This window comes from Barbus barbus (genome assembly GCF_936440315.1).
Source record: "Barbus barbus genome assembly, chromosome: 14".
NCBI lineage: Eukaryota > Metazoa > Chordata > Actinopteri > Cypriniformes > Cyprinidae > Barbus > Barbus barbus.
Window position 1 is genome coordinate 26,372,331 of NC_136742.1, and position 18,045 is coordinate 26,390,375.

At 35.2% G+C, this 18,045-nt stretch overlaps 1 protein-coding gene across 1 annotated transcript in view; it reads right to left on the reverse strand.

The window, feature by feature from the left end:
* The window catches only part of LOC306879821 (solute carrier family 35 member F1-like), a 92,644-nt gene that overhangs the window by 15,855 nt on the left and 58,744 nt on the right, over positions 1-18,045 (reverse strand). Inside the window, exons 4-7 of the mRNA XM_079433021.1 lie at positions 12,986-13,145; positions 12,261-12,417; positions 8,188-8,240; positions 2,381-2,535 (exon numbers count right to left, since the gene is read on the reverse strand). Coding sequence (XP_079289147.1) covers positions 2,381-2,535; positions 8,188-8,240; positions 12,261-12,417; positions 12,986-13,145 — 525 coding nt within the window. The remainder of the gene's footprint in view (positions 1-2,380; positions 2,536-8,187; positions 8,241-12,260; positions 12,418-12,985; positions 13,146-18,045) is intronic.

Here is an 18,045-nt window from a genome sequence, read left to right on the forward strand (position 1 = left end):
TGAAAAAAAAACATTGTGAAAATTATTTATATCAATAAACTGTTTTCTACTAACTTCAATACTACTTTCTACTAATACCGTTCATCAAAAGTTGTGTGCTTAGTTACCAACGAAATAAAATAAGAGTTAAAAGAAATGTTAAGAGCAATTGAGGCATAAAGCAAAAAAAAAATAGTGTGCCATCTTAATTTAAAAAATAATGTTATTACTGTATTTTCCTTTATCTAGTGTATGTAAAATACTGAAATTAGAAAAACAAGTCCTTATACTCTTCTTACTCCTTTATAATATAATATATTATAAAACGGATAGTTCCAGTCCTTGATTCTGATTGGCTGAGCTGCGTTCGAAGCTGTTGTAAATTACTCCACAAACCTACACCTTTGTTTACTTTGTGTGTTGCTCCTCAACCACTTTGTTGGAAGCACAACTGTTTCTGAGGAACTACATTATTTGGTGGAAGAATACTGTTTTTATTAATATCATTACATTTTATTTGCTCGGTTTTATTTTGTGAAACCTTACTACGTATATGGAATAACCGTTTTATAAAAGCAATAAGCCCCGTGAAGCTGTGATTTACAGTGAATTTATAACAGCTAAGGGGGTTTTCTAACAATGCCCCTTAGCTGTTATAAATTCACCGTAAACCACTTATTGCTTTAATATAATAATATATAAATACATTATTTTCCTGCATCTAGTACACATACACTGCTGAAATTAGCAAAACAACACCTTATACTATTTTTACTTCTTATGATATGCTATATTTCTACATAATAATGCATTTCAACATGTCTATCAAACATTAACTGAAATCCATGATTATTTCCACGATTCAGAAAGAGACAGATGACAGCTGTGCTGAGCCTCTTCACACAAGGACACTGAAAACAAAGCCAGAGATGCTCTATATGTGATTACAGCTTTTGCTATCACTATAAAACCCAGCTCTGCTCAGACTGAATCTGATTTGCTTGAGCCACATCTAACCATTCCCAGCAAGCAGAGAGAACATGCAGTATCCCTGAGCTTTCTGCCGATGGCGAAAGACATGGCTTGTTTCATATCCATCACTCTAATTGTATTTCTTGAATCCTGAAGCTCAAAAACATGGTCCTAATACATTCACCTCGAGAGTCAAAATTCAAGCAGTTTTATTTACCAGCAAAACACCTCCCTGCATCCGTACTTCACTTTAACAGCACAGTAACCATTAAAACTAATCAGTGTGATACTCCATATAATAATCAGTTAAAAAGAAGCAGAATGTCTTTTTGTCCTCCAGACGGAGTAATCTGTACTAGACGAGGAGAGGGAGTTTAAAACACTATGCTCATTGAACAGTATGACTAATGGCTTTGTTCAGTGATGGCTTTAGTAGTAATGGTGGTGTTTAGAGATGAAGTCTCACATTGTGGCTGGATCCTTCCCTGAAGGCAAAGTGCCTCTGAAATCCTCTGATAAATCGTCTTAGTATTTCAGTGAAAAATCCTTGCTCATTCTTTTAAGGGCGTTGTATTATTGCATTGTGGATCTGTCTCAATTCATTGCAGCTTTTTAAACCGGTTTGTATTGAAGGATGGGGCAGCATAAACTACATTGAACCCAACGGCAAACTCGCAAGTAAGCACTGCCACGAATAGGGTTTGCAATTAACTTTTTCACTCAACAGCTGATTTGGTAACTACATTAAGTTGCAGGAAATTCTAAACTTTTACAGTAAAAGCTAAAAGAAAAATCAGAAATAAACCAGATTTTAAGACGGAAATCATGGCTTAGATTTAAAGTATATTTATTATTTAACCTGAATTTAAACTTTTCAGTTTTCAACAGTCAATCGCTTGCATATGTCAGAAATATAATAAAATAAAAATAAATATAAAATAAATCTCTGTGACTCTGAAACTAATAAAAACATAAAAATTATAAAGTTAATAATTTTAGAAAATATCCGAGTTAGAAAGTATTTGAATTTTAAAGACGTACACTTCCCGTCCAGTGAGTGAGCCTCTTTTCACTGTCTATTCCTAATGTTGGAGGCTACTGGTTGGAGGAACTTAGTTTTTTAGTACAAGAAATCTTGACTTACATTATAAGTACATAGACTTTGGGTGGAAAAAATAAATGATGTGCAGAATTTAGGATTCCCTAATCTCTAAAAACCATGTTTTTGAGGATTGTGATAGCTGCATGTTTCATACTGAAATCACAGAGACCTTCTCTGAGAAAGAGAACAGAGAAATTCTGCTCAACATTCATGAGAGAAAAAAAAAATGGGGCAAGTGAGTAAAATTACAGCAGGTGTAATGACATATAGCTGATGGTGGTGGTGAGGAGGTGAGAAAGAGAGAGAGCAGTAAGAGAATATTCTAACCTTGTACTGGAACAGGAACAGGCCGCAGAAGAGGCTGTACAGGTCGGCTGTCAGCAGGGAGAGGTTCACCGCTGTGGCGCTGGTTCTTTTGATTACCAGTGGCATGAAGCTATACAAGCCAAACATACAAGCGCTGAATCCAATGTAGAGCAGCCCTGAGAGGACATAAAGAGTCACAGACACATCAGTCACTACAGGGAAAATCTCAACAATACATAGTGCAATTAAAAAAAAGAGAGAGAGACAATCCTGTGTCTGAGTTCTGCAGGCAGTTCCTTTGACCTCATGGCTTGGTTTTCGCTCTGATATGCATTGTTAGCTGTGAGGCCTTTTATAGAGAGGTGTGTGCCTTTACAAATCATGTCCCATCAATTTATTTGACCACAGGTGGACTCCAATAAAGGTGTCCAATCAGGCACCTGAGCTAAATTTCAAGTGCTGTTGCAAAGGTTCTGAATACTTATGTAAATGTGATTTCAGTTTTTTTATTTTTAATAAATTTACAGACATTTCTAAAATTCTGTTTTCACTTTGTCATTATGAGGTACAGAGTGTAGATTAATGAGAAAAATAAAATGAACAATTGTAAAACAATTGTAGTATCAGGCTGCAACATAAAATTGAAAAAATGGTGAAGGGGGTCTGAATACTTTATGAATGCACTGTAATCTAATATAATATAGTTTGGAAAGTATTGGTCTAATTATTATTATTTATATTACATTACTTCATACAAAAATTATAATAATACATCATTATACAGTTCTCTGGAATACTTGATTCTGATTGGTCAATCATGACATTCTGGAACTAAATATTTGTGCTTTATGACTGCTAAACTGTTTAATAGACTTTTTTTATTTCACCGTGAAACCTCTTTCTTCTCACATAAAACAATTACAACTCAATATTTTATATGAACTGCACTAATCTACATTGCATCTGGGTTTTGATCTGGTTCAGCTTTGTGATAATTATTGTACATTATCCTTTATTTATAATCCTTACTTATTCATAGCTGTGCTCTTATAAATATAATATATTATAAGAAAAAGCAAATAATAACTGTAGTTACAATTTTACATGATATTACGAGTACCTCTATAATGCATTATATGTACAGGCTTTATAGAAAACATTATAAACAGCTACTATTATATTCCAGTACAACATTATATTGCAGCTTCATATAGTGCAGATAAAGCCAGTGAGGAGTGTAGCACAATATTCCTCTGTTAGCAGCATTCAGCTGTTCATGTCATAGAGGACAGAAAGTCAGCAGCTGTGATATTCTGGTCATAATTCATCCAGCACAAATCATAATGGAATTGGATGGCACAAAAAATTTAATTATTCACTTGTGTTTTCTCAGGCCATTCATTTCAAAATGCATTTGTAAAGGACACAACTCTTATTCCAGCAGATGGAGACGCAGCAGAAATGGAGACAGATAATGATAATTTGTTTTGAATTGAAAAAAGCAGATAATACTAACAAAATCTGCTTCCTGTCTGGCATCCCACCAAGTCACCAATTTCGCTTTTGTAGGTGAAGTACACAGTTTTAATACATTTTTCCTATCTCGGTTTGGGAAATATAAGAGAAAAGCTTAGAGAAAAAAACTGAGACCACTAGAATAATAACAATATTGATTAGGAGAACTCAGGATCTAAAAATAATTATAAATAATAATAATAATTACCCATGAGTGGTCCCATTACAAATATGAATATTGCATGTTTATTGTATATTTAGTTAGCCCCTTTATATTATTGCCACTATGTGCTACAATGAAAGAAAAAGTACAGGATCAACTCTGAAACCCTTGAGGTAAAAACAAATAATCAGCTTGTACCCAATAAGGACAAATCAATGTCAGGATTGTATCACACTATATATTTCAGAGCTCACTGCTGTTCACATGCAGTTGGTTCTCAGGCTATGAGGCTTCGGAGCTGAGCAGAAGGCTTCATAACTTATTCAGATGCCTTACTAACACTGTTTGGCAATGTAGCACATCAGAGAATTTTAAGTTGTCACCTGCTATTCAGGGGAAGTTCAGATCTGTAGGCAAAGATTTAATGTGAAAAAACCTGAAATAAACCCCTAAAAAACCCTCTTTAATTAATTGGAGGTGATGACAACATTTGAGTATTTTCAGAGTGGATGTGACAAATCTAACTAATGATGCACACTGAGCAAAGTACCAGTACCCATATATACAGTAGTGGCAAAAATAATATAAAATTACATTAAAAAGAAATATAAATATAAAATATATTTGGAAACTTTTAAAAACCTAAAAAAAACCCACTTCAAAATGCATGCATTGCATTGCATTTTATAACAAAATTAGTGCTGTCAAATAATTAATCGCGATTAATCGCATCCAAAATAAAAGTTTTTGTTTACATAATATATGCATGTGCACGGTGTTTATTTATTATGTATACATAAATACACACACATACAGTATATATTTTGAAAATATTTACATGTATATACATTATTCATATTCTTATATTATTTATAAATATATTTAATATATAAACATAAATATATACATGCATGGGTTTGTATTTATATATACATAATAAAATATAGTAAACACACATATATTATGTAAACAAAAAACTTTATTTTGGATGCGATTAATCGCGATTAATCGTTGGACAGCACTAAACAAAATATTACATTTATTGAAGCATTTTACTTGAAAAAGCTTTTATTTCCTTAAAATAAAAAGCACTTTTTGACATTTGTTTTCTAATGCAATGACATTCATACTTTTTAAAAGATTAGCGCACCCACAAATGGAAATTTGCTGAAAATTTACTCCCGATGTAGAGGTATTCAAGATGTAGATGAGTTCAAACATATTTGGAGAAATTTAGAATTACATCACTAGTTCACGAATGGATCCTCTGCAGTGAATGGGTGCCGTCAGAATGAGAGTCCAAACAGCTGATAAAAACATTACAATTATCCACCATTAATCCACAAGTCTCCAGTCCAGCAATTAACATCTTGTGAAGTGAAAAGCTATGTGTTTGCAATGAACAAATTCATCAGTAAGACATTTTTTAACTTCAAACCATCGCCTCTTTCCAAAATACAAGTATAAAATTCATAATAACACTTCCTCCAGTGAATCAGTCCGAGTCCATCCCCTGTTTTCCTCTCACATCATTATCCACCCAGGCACCCACATATTTGAATGGAACTGTTTTGATTTGTAAACAGTGCTTGATCGGTGCATATTTCGCTCCTGATTCAGATGAGATAACATTTTCACTAGAGAAAGCAATATTATGTATAGATGACTCAACATGCAGCTTAATTGCTGGACTGGAGTGGTGTGGATTACTTGTGATCATTTTGATATTTTTATCAGCTGTTTGGACTCTCATTCTGACGGCACCCATTCACTGCAGAGGATCCATTGGTGAACTAATGACGTAATGCTAAACTTTCTCCAAATCTGTTTTTGAGCAAATTTTCATTATTGGGTGAACTATTCATTTAAGCACCCAAATACTTCAGAAGTCACTGTATATTAATAAATATAACATATGCAGTGATACACAAATAAATATGAATTTTCTCATGCTCTTTCAAGGACGGTGGCAACATAACTAATGCATTGTCATCAACATGCCCTCGTTATTTTTCAAGGGCATCACAGTTTTGGCGGGAGACGTTCCTTCTTCTGGCATAAAGCACGTTACTTGCTACAGCCCTGACAGTTAATGACGTTGCCCCCTCAAGCGACTCTAGACTTGCTAATGTCCCTGTGACAAGCCAGCATCCTCCTGGGATCCAACCCAAATGCTGCCTTTGGCACAGCCTCTCAACACTTCATCAAGCCGCATCAATCTGGATTAAACTTAAGCGACTTCCTGGGTCATAAAATACACTGAATTTGAGGAAGCAAGTTTTGCCAAGTCTCATCTAAACGGGATTACAAACCGAATTATATTTTTAATTATTTCAAATCAGATGCATTTAACAGTAACCGTAGTAAAATAACTGTAACACACTGCCTGGAGTGGCTTATTGCTTTAATAAAACCGGTTTTGTGTTTGCACATTAATTTTCTAAGACGACGTGAGCAGGCATGTGTATTTATACACGGGGTAGAGATGTCATGGACTGCATAAGCAATTAATTTTGTTAATTGTCTTTTGTCAACAGTTTAAATATGCCTGTTATCGTTTGCGAGGAAGTCAAATTGAAAGTTACATCTTCTGGTTATGTTGGCGCTCCAGCATCTCTCCCTGAGCTCAGCAGCACGTGCACAGCAATATTTAATCAGCCCCATCCGTTCACAGCTGCCTGGTGTTGTTTCTAAGGAGGTTTCAACACCAGACCCCTGTATATTTGAGTGCAGTGCTATGAAAGCTGTTTTCTGAACCCGGCTGCACACAAGATCCCTTGAAAGCGGGGGTCTGGAGTGTGGTTTACGCACTTTGTGATTTATATTTGCAATGAAAGCTATCCACCTTATTTGAGGAAACGAACCGCTATTGATGATGCATATTTTGTTATATCTGTCACACAACATTCCCAAGATAAATGGAAAATGCTTACTGGTTGACAAAGGAAATTGAATTCTTGTTAGAAATATGGCCAGAAAAAAATGACTCAATCGATTAAATAGCATAGGCTGTTCTGGTGTAACTTATTCCTGTGATGGCAAAGCTGAATTTTCAGCATCATTACTCCAGTCTTCAGAGTCACGTGATCTTTCAGTAATTATGCTAATGTGGTGCAATAAGAAAATACACTTATATTCATGATACAATCAACAAAAGCAAGTCCTGTTTTTTGCAGTGTTTCTCTTGAAAATTTATGTAGTTTTAAAGATACTTTTACTGGAAACAGTAAAATAAATAAATACCCATTTAGAAGTAGTTTTTTGCAAAGTGACTAAGAAATATACCTATAAAAAGAAGGAATAAAAATGGTTTCTAAAATAAATTTTAGCATAACACTTAAATAAACGTAATATTTTTATATAATGCAATGAAATTCATGCATTTTAAAGTGTTATTTAAGCTTGTGTTATTTAAGTGGCCTAATATATTTATATTTATTTTATATTGCTTTTGTCACTACTATGGATTTTAAGTGTTTTTATAATGGCTGTCAGTTGAACTCTTAATGTAATGCTATTTATTAGACAAAAATGTCATAAATTTTTTTTACACAATTAGTAATGCCTTCTGACCTGTACAAAAATCAGTTATTTTAAAAAGTAATAATATTTTACAATATTACTGTTTTTACTGTATTTTTGATCAAATAAATGCCACATTGGTGAGCATAAAATGCTAATAAAATTTTAAACATTAGTTTTAAAAAAAACTTTTGAATTGTAGTGTATTTACAAATCTATTTCAAATGTAAAATTTACTTAGACTTAATTTTGTAGATTGTATTCTGAATATAAGTGTATTTTGTCTTATTGCACTGGCAGATTCTCCATTGTTTTTAACTTTTTATTTAAAAATAAGTAAAAAATATCTACCAAAGCCATACGACAGCAATTGTTCGTGACTTCATGTTAAACATGCATTCTCTAAAAACATCTTCACTAAATTAAAATCTTTTTTTCTTCTTTTTTTCTTTTTTAATGGACAAAAATACTTGCTAAGAATACAATTATTTGCAGTAAAACCGCTTTCAGGTTCCGTGGTACAAATTGTGAAAAGAGATCAATGGGAGGGAGAGGATGACTAAATTCAACTCAGGTTGGGATCAAGCAATCAAACCAAGTGTGAAAACCGTCAAAATCACCAGCTTACCGATCTGCCAGTCCCACTGCACCTTCAGAAGCTCCTTGTGCTCCATAATGGCCCTGAAAAACAGAAACACAGCACAACTCCCATCAGCCACAGCTGAGCCGGGGAAAAACCAGAACGTCAATAAAAGATAAATAGCGACAGCGCCGAAGTCTCGACAGCATGCTTCATTTTGACAGGTGGGCGATTTCTGCAACAACGCCAGTGTGATAAATCCAGCCAGCCACAGCAAAGAGTGGTCAATCTCCGCTGAAGCCCTCCTGAACAGTCCGAAGGATTCTCGTGACACGCAGCCAGTTCCGTATGAGCTTTTCCGACTTACTAACAATGACAGGTCATAAACCCCCCCACCCCACCCCCACGCACAATTAAAGCCACGCGGGAAACAATCCTCTGGCCCCGTGTGACACCTCTGTAGAGCCGTCACAGATGATCTGTTGCCAAGGCTACAAGTCTCATCGGCCGACAGCGTCTAGAGGTGCATCAGCGGGAGACCGTTCCTGAAGCCCTGAAGCCTGCAGATGAAACTATTAGATGCAGGCAGAGAAAAAGAGAGAATATTCTAGATCCAGTGAGGTTGTCACGCTGCTTCCTCCAGAGCCCTTCATAAAGCAGTCAGACTTTTGTGAAAGCAGTGTTTGACTGTCATCCACAGTTCCAGCCTGCTGTTACACTGTAAAAAGTGATAAGTTGACTTAACTTTAAAAAAAATGAGGAAACCCGTTGCCTTAAAATTATTAAGTAAATAATAATTTAAAAAAATACGTTAAGTGAATTGTCAGGTTCACTTAACTTATTTTTTTTAATGATTATTTACTTGATAATTAACGGGTTTCCTCAATTTTTTTAAGTTAAGTCAATTTATCACTTTTTACAGTGTAGATATGAATGCTTTTCAGCATAATTACACCCAGCTGCAGCTGGCATAGATAAACAGTGTCATTGGCGTTTATGTAAATACGCCACAAATATAGATGTTAAAGCACACCGAAGCTCCGGCAGCGGGGGAATAAAGGTGTTAGATGAGAACGCGACTCCAGCTGGAGCTGCTGTATGTTTGTTGCGGGACGCAGGCGGTCCAAATGGGCCTTGTTTGCGGATGGATAAAAAAGACGGGAGACGAGAACCTTCCAGCTGGCTGGCGCTTGGAAGTAGCTGGGATATGTGGTGCTGGAGATCCAAACGGCTCTGGTGGAAATGATAATTAAACATGCAGGCTGTGAGGAGGATCTGAGGATGCCGGCAGGTGGATGGCAGTCACAAAACCATGTGAAGGTGATCTCCTGCCAGAGCATTAAATAATCATAGTTAAACAGTTAACAGGAAACTAGGGCTGGCCCGAATACCATTTTTTGAGCTTCGGTAGTAATCAACAGCGAATATTCGAAGCTTCGGATGGAGGGGGCTGAACATATTCTTCTCTCTAATAAAGGCAGGAATCTCTGTGTGTCTGTCTGTCTGTTTGCGTTTTTATTATGTCGAGAACCGTTCATCCAATCGACTTCACGCATGGCGGTAGCATACTTTCAATAACAGCAACACATATTTTAATTATTAAGTGCACGCTTTTATCATGTGTAAAATTACTGATTAACATCGGGTTTTTTTTACACCAACAATATACTATTCATAGCCTTCGGTTCGGTCACGTGACCGGCTCGAAGACCTGGAGGGCAAAACATCCATAGAACTGTAGGACAAGCCTGTTAATTTTCCATCTGTTTCACAGTCGCAAATATTTAGATCCCCTCTCAAAAGAATAAATCAAAGGTATGAAAACAAAATGCAAGTTTTGGCCATTTGCGATCCACATTAAGCACCCGCGGTAATATTTCAATCATTAAACAGTGCCAAAACGTAGTAAAAACACTTAAAGTGCCTTGATATATTCAAAACAGTAATATTAAAAGATTTATACAAAGTAAAAAAAAGCAAAAATAAATAACTATTTATAATTTTATTTCCTTATTTATGTATTTTTTCTTTTTTTCCCCACATTTCTTTCTTTATTTATACATTTATTTCCACTTTTATTTATTTTCATATTTATGTATTTATTTACGTATTTATTTCCACATTTATTTATTCCCACATTTTATTATTATTATGTATTGGTAATATCCGTTTCTGAATATCTAAGGTTGCTTTGGTCACGCAGGTTCATGCAATAAACGCATGGCCACGATAAATAAATGTTGTTTTCTCAATGTAACGGGGCGAACAAGACGTGAGGCGAGAGAGATCCTAGGGCAAGCGTGGGTCGACAATCGGCGAACAATATCCAACAGGGCAAGGCAGAGAGATAATCCAGGTACACAAGCAATGATCCAAACGAGGGGCAAACAGAGTCTGAAGGGCAAGGCAAGGGGTTAATCCAGGAAACACAGACAATAATAAACCACGCAAGGCAAGGCTATGAATCTGAGAGGGTTCCGTAGAGTAGCTATCGCTAGGATAAACGCTAAACAATACTCGGCGATCACAGAGAGAAAGTCCAAGGCTTATAAAGAGTGTGTGATTGGGTGATAGTGATTGTGAGATAGTTCTCAGCTGTGAGCGTGATTAGTGTTATCAGCTGTGTGTGTATCGTCCATGCAGTGGATGCTGGGAAATGCAGTCCAGTGTGCTGTGAGAGTCAATATGATGGAGAGGCAACTTCTGGTGGCTATCGGGCGGAAGGCCACAGACTGGATTCGTGACACTCTTTAATTTTGAAAGCTGATTATGGAATGTGAATGTGCTCGCGATTATGGAAAGGGGCGCTACATTTCCGCCGCGTGCTTGTGGTGTTCGGCCAATCACAATGCACTGTGCCAGTTGGCCAATCAGAGCAGACTGTGCTTGTCGGAAGGAGGGACTTTGTAGAAAATGAAGCGTTTGAGGCGGGGCATAGAGTACCTACAATAATGTACAGTATTTGAAAAATAATGTGTTTTTTGAACATTAAAGCATGTCAACATATGAACTGAATCATAACATTCATGACGTTTCGCGGGGCATGCCAGGGGTTGAAAAAAAAGAAAATAATATTTGAATCTCAAAATTGAAAATCGAATGCCAACCCACAGAACGAATATTCAAATAATCGAATATTCTGGTCCAGCCCTACAGGAAACCCTGGAGTAACTTGGTGTAAAGGGTCTTAATCAATTTAGCTTGATAATCAATAAATGGAAGATTTTAAAATGACTAAATAAATGAAAAATGCTATTACATTTAAAAAATTATAAACCAAAATCATTCATTTAAAAGCTAAGTTAATATAAGCATCACTGCATTATAATGTATAGTATGAAAAATGGATATTCATTTTAAGGTTATATTTAAAAGTGTTATTAAATGTAAACTTGAAGTGAGTATTAGATGACAGCAGTGGACAGTTAAATGTAAAAATAAGGAAAATGAACACGAAAAAGCTGATATATATCAAATATTAACTAATAGCAATAAATTGTATTGCTGCATAGATAAATAAATAAGTAGATAGATAAATTGTAAAACTGTATGGTACCAATGTAAACTACTGGTTGGGGTCGATAATATTTTTTTTAATATTTTTTTGAAAAAAGTCTCTTAAGCTCATTTGAATGCATTTATTTGATCAAAAATACAGCAAAAAAGTTATATTGTTACAAATTAAAATGACTTTTATATCGTCATATATTCTAAAATGTAATTTATTTTTGTGATGGCAAAGCTAAAAAGATGTAAAACCACATTTACTTGAAATATAAATCTTTTGTAACATGTCTTTACTGTCACTTTTTATCAATTTAATGCATCCTTGCTGGATAAAAGTATTAATTAAAAAAAAAAAAATTAATCTTACTGACCCCAATCTTTTCAATTGTAGTTTATATTGTGCATCCTTAAATTACAGTCATTAAAAAAACTGTCATCTTAAAGAGCATTTTATTGAACAAAAACATAATTTTCTTAAAAATGTAAGTGTAAGTGTCACGTTTTATAAGTATACTAACATATTGATGGCCTCAAAGCCAAGACACCTGGATGAAAGGCCACAAATCTACAATTACATTTATTTGATCTTTAAAAGTTAATAGTAAGAAACTCACAGTTGGATACCACTGAAGAAGGAGCCAAAGAGGCCCATCATTCCCAGGAATTCGACCCGGCTCAGGTTCTTCACGATGAACTCCTCACATACATTGGAGATGCCGTAGAGCGTTGCTCCCGCAAGAACCAATAAATCCCCTAAAAGCTTATGGTCCCCTGTATAAAACAGATATGAGCCTTATATTAGGTAATACATATAATATATATATATTCTAAAAACTTAAGTTAACTTAAAAACAATGACAATGAAAATAATATTTTAATGCATGTGTGCGAAATCTCAATTCTCAGGGAAAAAGCATACTAATAAAATGTATACTCGAATGCTCTGTAAGTCACTCTGGATAAAAGCATCTGCCAAATGCATGAATGTAAATGTAACATTAACCCAGCGGTAGGTAAATTATTCAGAGACAACTCTAACAACAGCAAAATCGCTGCAAATTCGTGTGATTTTCATTAGACCGCCCCGTGGGGAAAGCTGTGTGTGAAATTGTATGGACAAGCCCCTACTGTTCATTCATATTTAATAACAGACTCTGAAACTGAATCAATCCGCATGATCCAGGATTCTCGAGAGGACTGGGCAGTGCTTTACACTGATGTAACGTCTGGACTGTGGCTGCACGTGAAAAAAAACACCAGCCATGGGAAATGAGAGAGGGTTATTGTGTGGGTTAATATTCAAGGTGTATCACGGCATCGTGGAGGGGCGAGGACTTACCAAGGCCTTGCTGTCGGCCCACCAGGACGTCAGCGCCCACCATGCAGCCCATGCCCAGGAGACACACGCCCACACCCACAAAGTGCAGCACTTTATACCTGACTAACAGGAAGAACCAAGACAGCAGTAACACCACAGGGATCACGAAGCAGTCCAGCAGCTGTGAAATAAATTGAAAATCTGTATTCAGTAAAAATCTAAAAAATATTTTGGCATATCCCATATTCATACAAAATAACTAAAAAAATAAGCATTTTTAAATTCAAATTCAAATATAAACTAGACAGACAGACAGACAGACAGACAGACAGATAGACAGATAGATAGATAGATAGATAGATAGATAGATAGATAGATAGACAGACAGACAGACAGACAGACAGACAGACAGACAGACAGACAGACAGACAGACAGACAGACAGACAGACAGACAGACAGACAGACAGATATAGGATCCCGAACAATTGCATCTCAAAAAACATTTTTAAATTCAAATTCAATTATAGAAAATAGAATGGCAGATAGATAGACAGACCAATACGTGACAGAACGATAGATCGAATGATATATTTACCATTTAGAAACTCAATTCAACTCGAAAACTTAAAGGGAGCCCTTTATTCAATGTATTATCATTTTTCGATGCTGACTGATAACCTTCACCAGAAACCTCCTTGGATGGAAGTGTGGAGTCTCTGAACTCATTTAAATAGCTCTCTGCTGTGATGTTGCAGTGCTCACTGGGCTTATTTGAGTTAACTGATCCCATTCCAGAGTCCAATTTTAAGCTCTAACCTGTTCATATTCCTCTAGTAAGGTACTGAAAAGTTTATAGAAAATACATTTTTCATAAGGCGTGAATGACTGAAGGACACACAAGAGATATAATGAGGTCATATAATTTATACAACGCCTCCATTTATGCACCAAAATCAGACATTTGTTAAAACGCCACAATTTTTGGCTCAGCCGATAAGATGAAAAAAAGAAAAGTAGAGAAAGAAGAGAAAATATAAGGAGAATTAGTCAAGATATTTTCATTCTGGACCTCAGCCAACACCATGACTATCTATAACAAGTAATCATCTACCCTTAATGGGCAAATGTTTTAAAGAGTGGCTCCATCGCATGGTTCGGCATGACTGCTTATTAATATTGATGAGCCGTTGTGTAACCTCATTACTGTCTACAAAAATGTTAAAATACGCTCGTTGTGAACCACAGGGGAAACGGCACGCAAAAGTTTGGGAGGTAGGAAGCATCTCTTCACACGGAGAAGAGCGAAACATGATGCGCTCCAGTGTGGGATGAGCAGCAACTCGACTGACCTCATCTAACGAGCTATCGTGTTAGACTAGAAACGTGAGAATATTTCTTGCTCACTTAGAGCTGAAAATGCACTGCTTCTTTTAAAGCCTCTAGCTTGTTTATCAGTTTTGTTTCTATTTCTGTTGTTGTTTGTGACTTCATTTGATTCCTACTATACACAATTTAGCATACTTTTACTCTACAATATACTAATATCCTATTACTCTTACTAGGCTATTGAAAATTTACTTTGATAACCGCAAACCATAATATTAAAAGTTAATACTGAAAATTATGATACATTTATATGGGATCTCAGTACTGTAAGATTTAGAATCTTACATCTTGCTATATATCTTTAACAATTACATATCTTTTTAATACTGTAGTAGATAGATGGATAGGACTCTTTCTGTTACATTGATACGCCAATAGGTGGCGACAAGCGATGGTGACCGAGAGAGCTCAACGCGCTGCAACTTCAGAAAACACATGCAAATAGAAAAAGCACCAGCAAATTAGGAAAACATCTTCATTAGTTTGACAGCACATGTGCTGCAAATACTCGCAACACAACCAAATAAAAAATACGCTGCAAATCCTCACAACACAAACAAATAGCTACCCAAAAGAAATGCGCTGCAAATACTCACAACCCAACCAAATACAGAAACGCGCAAGTAGCACAAACCACAACAAAATTCAAACTGTTTGTTTTTGTGTTTTGAGTATTTGATTTTACTTTATTTGTTTGAGTTGTGAGTAGCCTATTTGCAGCGCATGTGCTGTCAAATTCTTAATTTGCAGGTGTTTTTTATATTTGCATGTGTTTTCTGAAGTTGCAGCACGTTGAGCTCTCTCGGGCACCATAAATGAGTGAATGACTAAATCGTTCATTAAATCGAACGAGGATTCACAAACGAAATGAAAGCGAATCATTAATCATTAAAAACCGAATCACTCAGGAACGAAACACCAGTGAAGCAACACTAACAGAGCAAAAACAGACAAAGTAACTGCTTCTAAAATTTGCTCAATACTATCCTCTTTAACAATTGTTTTAATAAAAGCCATATCATAATAACTTCTCAGAAGCTCTATGTGATGTCGAATTAGTAACGCTTTTGAAACCGCAATGAACGCACACACCGCATCTTTGTTGTTTTTTCTCATTTAAATGTGTCAACTGTTGAATAAAATAAATATTTAATATAACTTTATTAAAACTGGACAATGAACATATTAACAACAACAGGAAATTTAAGCTTAAATTGCACAAATGCCTATGGTATTTTGGAGGAAACTATATGCTACTGTGGTAATTTGTTTGTAAAGTTATCTCAGCAGTAGCTTCTACTTTTCTGGCCAACTTTGAAACTTTGTTTTGAGCACTTAATGTTACCTGTCTCCTTGTGATGGATAACTAATGCTGTAAAGTGCCTCACTGGTAAATCGCTTTGGATAAAAGAGTCTGTTAAATTAATAAATGCATCTAGCACAGAAAAACTTTCAAGAAGGAGGTTTTAGTTCATTAGAGTGTGTTATAATGAGTGTCAATGCTGGAATCTAAATCTAAATGTTTTGCTGTTTGTCATCAGTGTGGATCCTGTTATAAATCTGCCAGAGTTCCTCACTTATCTATTGCTATGCCAAACAAATGTTGCTCATTTTCATTCAATGATCTACAGCAGCAATTTTGGTTTATTTTAATAAAACATTGAACCCAAGAGGAAAAGTTTACTTCTAACCAACAATCATAGACACGACCAAATTTTATGAAATATGTCACATTCATAAACTGACTAATATTATTACCAAAAATATTACTGAAAAATATTAAATAAAAAAATTGTCAATTTAACATTCATTTATTATGATTCCTTCCAAAAAAAAAAAATAGTAATAAAATAATTATTTAAAAAAATGAAAAAAAATTTAAAAAATCACATTTAAATCAAACTCCCTGACCTGTATAAATTCTGTGTTGAAACACTTTCTGCTGGTGCTATAGAAGCTTGTTTCCTCCATGGGATTAAAAAATAAATAATAAGAATAAGAATAAGAATAAAAAGTAATTGTGAATTTATCTCAAAATTCAGGCTTTCCTCGCAATTGTGAGTTTATATCTTGCAAATTGCGAAGAAAAGTCAGAATTGTGAGAAACCTAAAAACTTTATATTATAAATGCAGAATTCAAAGAGAAAAAAGTGAATTGTGAGATAAAAATACTTTTTTTTAATCCTGTGGCATAAACCAAAAAACTGAATTGCAATATGTCAAAATTCTGAGAAAAGTCAACAGAAATCCCAGTTATTCATTGAAAAAAGGCAGAATTGTGAGATAAATGCACCTTTTGTATTTTTTCATCCTGTGGCAGAAACAAGCTTCCATAGCTTTCTCATCTAACACCACCTGACTTTCTAAAACAAAGTGTTGCCCATCTACAGTATTTATATTAAAGTTGGTTGCACAGCAATGCAGTGGAAATCATTAGGATGTCTGGTGGCATGCTTCGGGGTTTCTGTTTTTGATTGACCTGCAGGAGCGTCTGGTTCCACTGTCTGATCAGAGACGCTGCAGTCTCCAGTGGCTCTAGCAGTATAAACTTTACGATGTTGAGAGTCTAATTCTCTTTTGTGCTGGGTAGAGAACACAGAGACAGATAACGCTTTAAAGTCGGGTGCACAGGTTGTGCTGTGCAGGCACCAGAGAAGTGCTGAACTGGCGGTACCTGCTGATTGGTCGCAGTGGGCGCGTTCAAAAAATAAGACTCTTGAAAACGAATCAGTGCATGTGTGCAGGGACGTCATACACCTATTATTTTGAGGCAGTTCTGGCTCACTGGATGCCCTACAGGCAAGATAAAACATGACCTAAACAACTTGGTAGTTCAATATATATGTGTAAGACACGATCATATATTAGTAAAGTTGCCTGCAAGAGGATAAAATTAAGATTCTGAGCTAATATACTGTATTCTTGTGTTTAATAGACTAAGCTAAGATGCAACTTAACTTGACAGCCAGTGATTATGCAGTTTCAGCGTATAGATAAGAGCAGCTTTGATATTTCCATAATAACTCTGTTCCACAGAAAAAAAGTCATATTTGAAATTCACAATGATTACGCTGTATATTTGCATGCATTGTCTGCTTTTGCTTTCCCCCAATTTATTAAAGAAACATAGCGAACAAGCATTTAAAAAATACTTAATTGCAATTCTTGTGTCTAATTAAACTTGATTGTGGGTGGTTTGTGAATAAAAATCTGGAAAACCACATGCAAAAGGTTAGCAATTGTTTAGCGAATTTCCCTCTATATATATATATATATATATATATATATATATATATATATATATATATATATATTATAGAAGGACACATAAATATATAATGATAAATCACATTTTATTTGCGTGCATTGACTGCTTTTTGTTTGCAAATATGGGCAAAATACCAGGGAAAAAAAGAGAAAAAGTATGCAAATTACTTAGCTGAAATACTTGCATCTGGTTAAACTGGATTGTAGGTGGTTTGTGAAAAAGATGCAGGTTTGTGGACTGACAACATCATGTGCAAAAGCGTTGGCTCATTGTAAAAACATATATTAACCCACATTTTTTGCAAAACTCCAAATATGCACCAGTAGATATAATTTACTGCTGTTTCCAGCTGAAATTAGCACTGTTGGCAGTATACGCCAAAAACTTTTACTCCTTTCACACAAATTATAACAAGGGCAGAAAGTA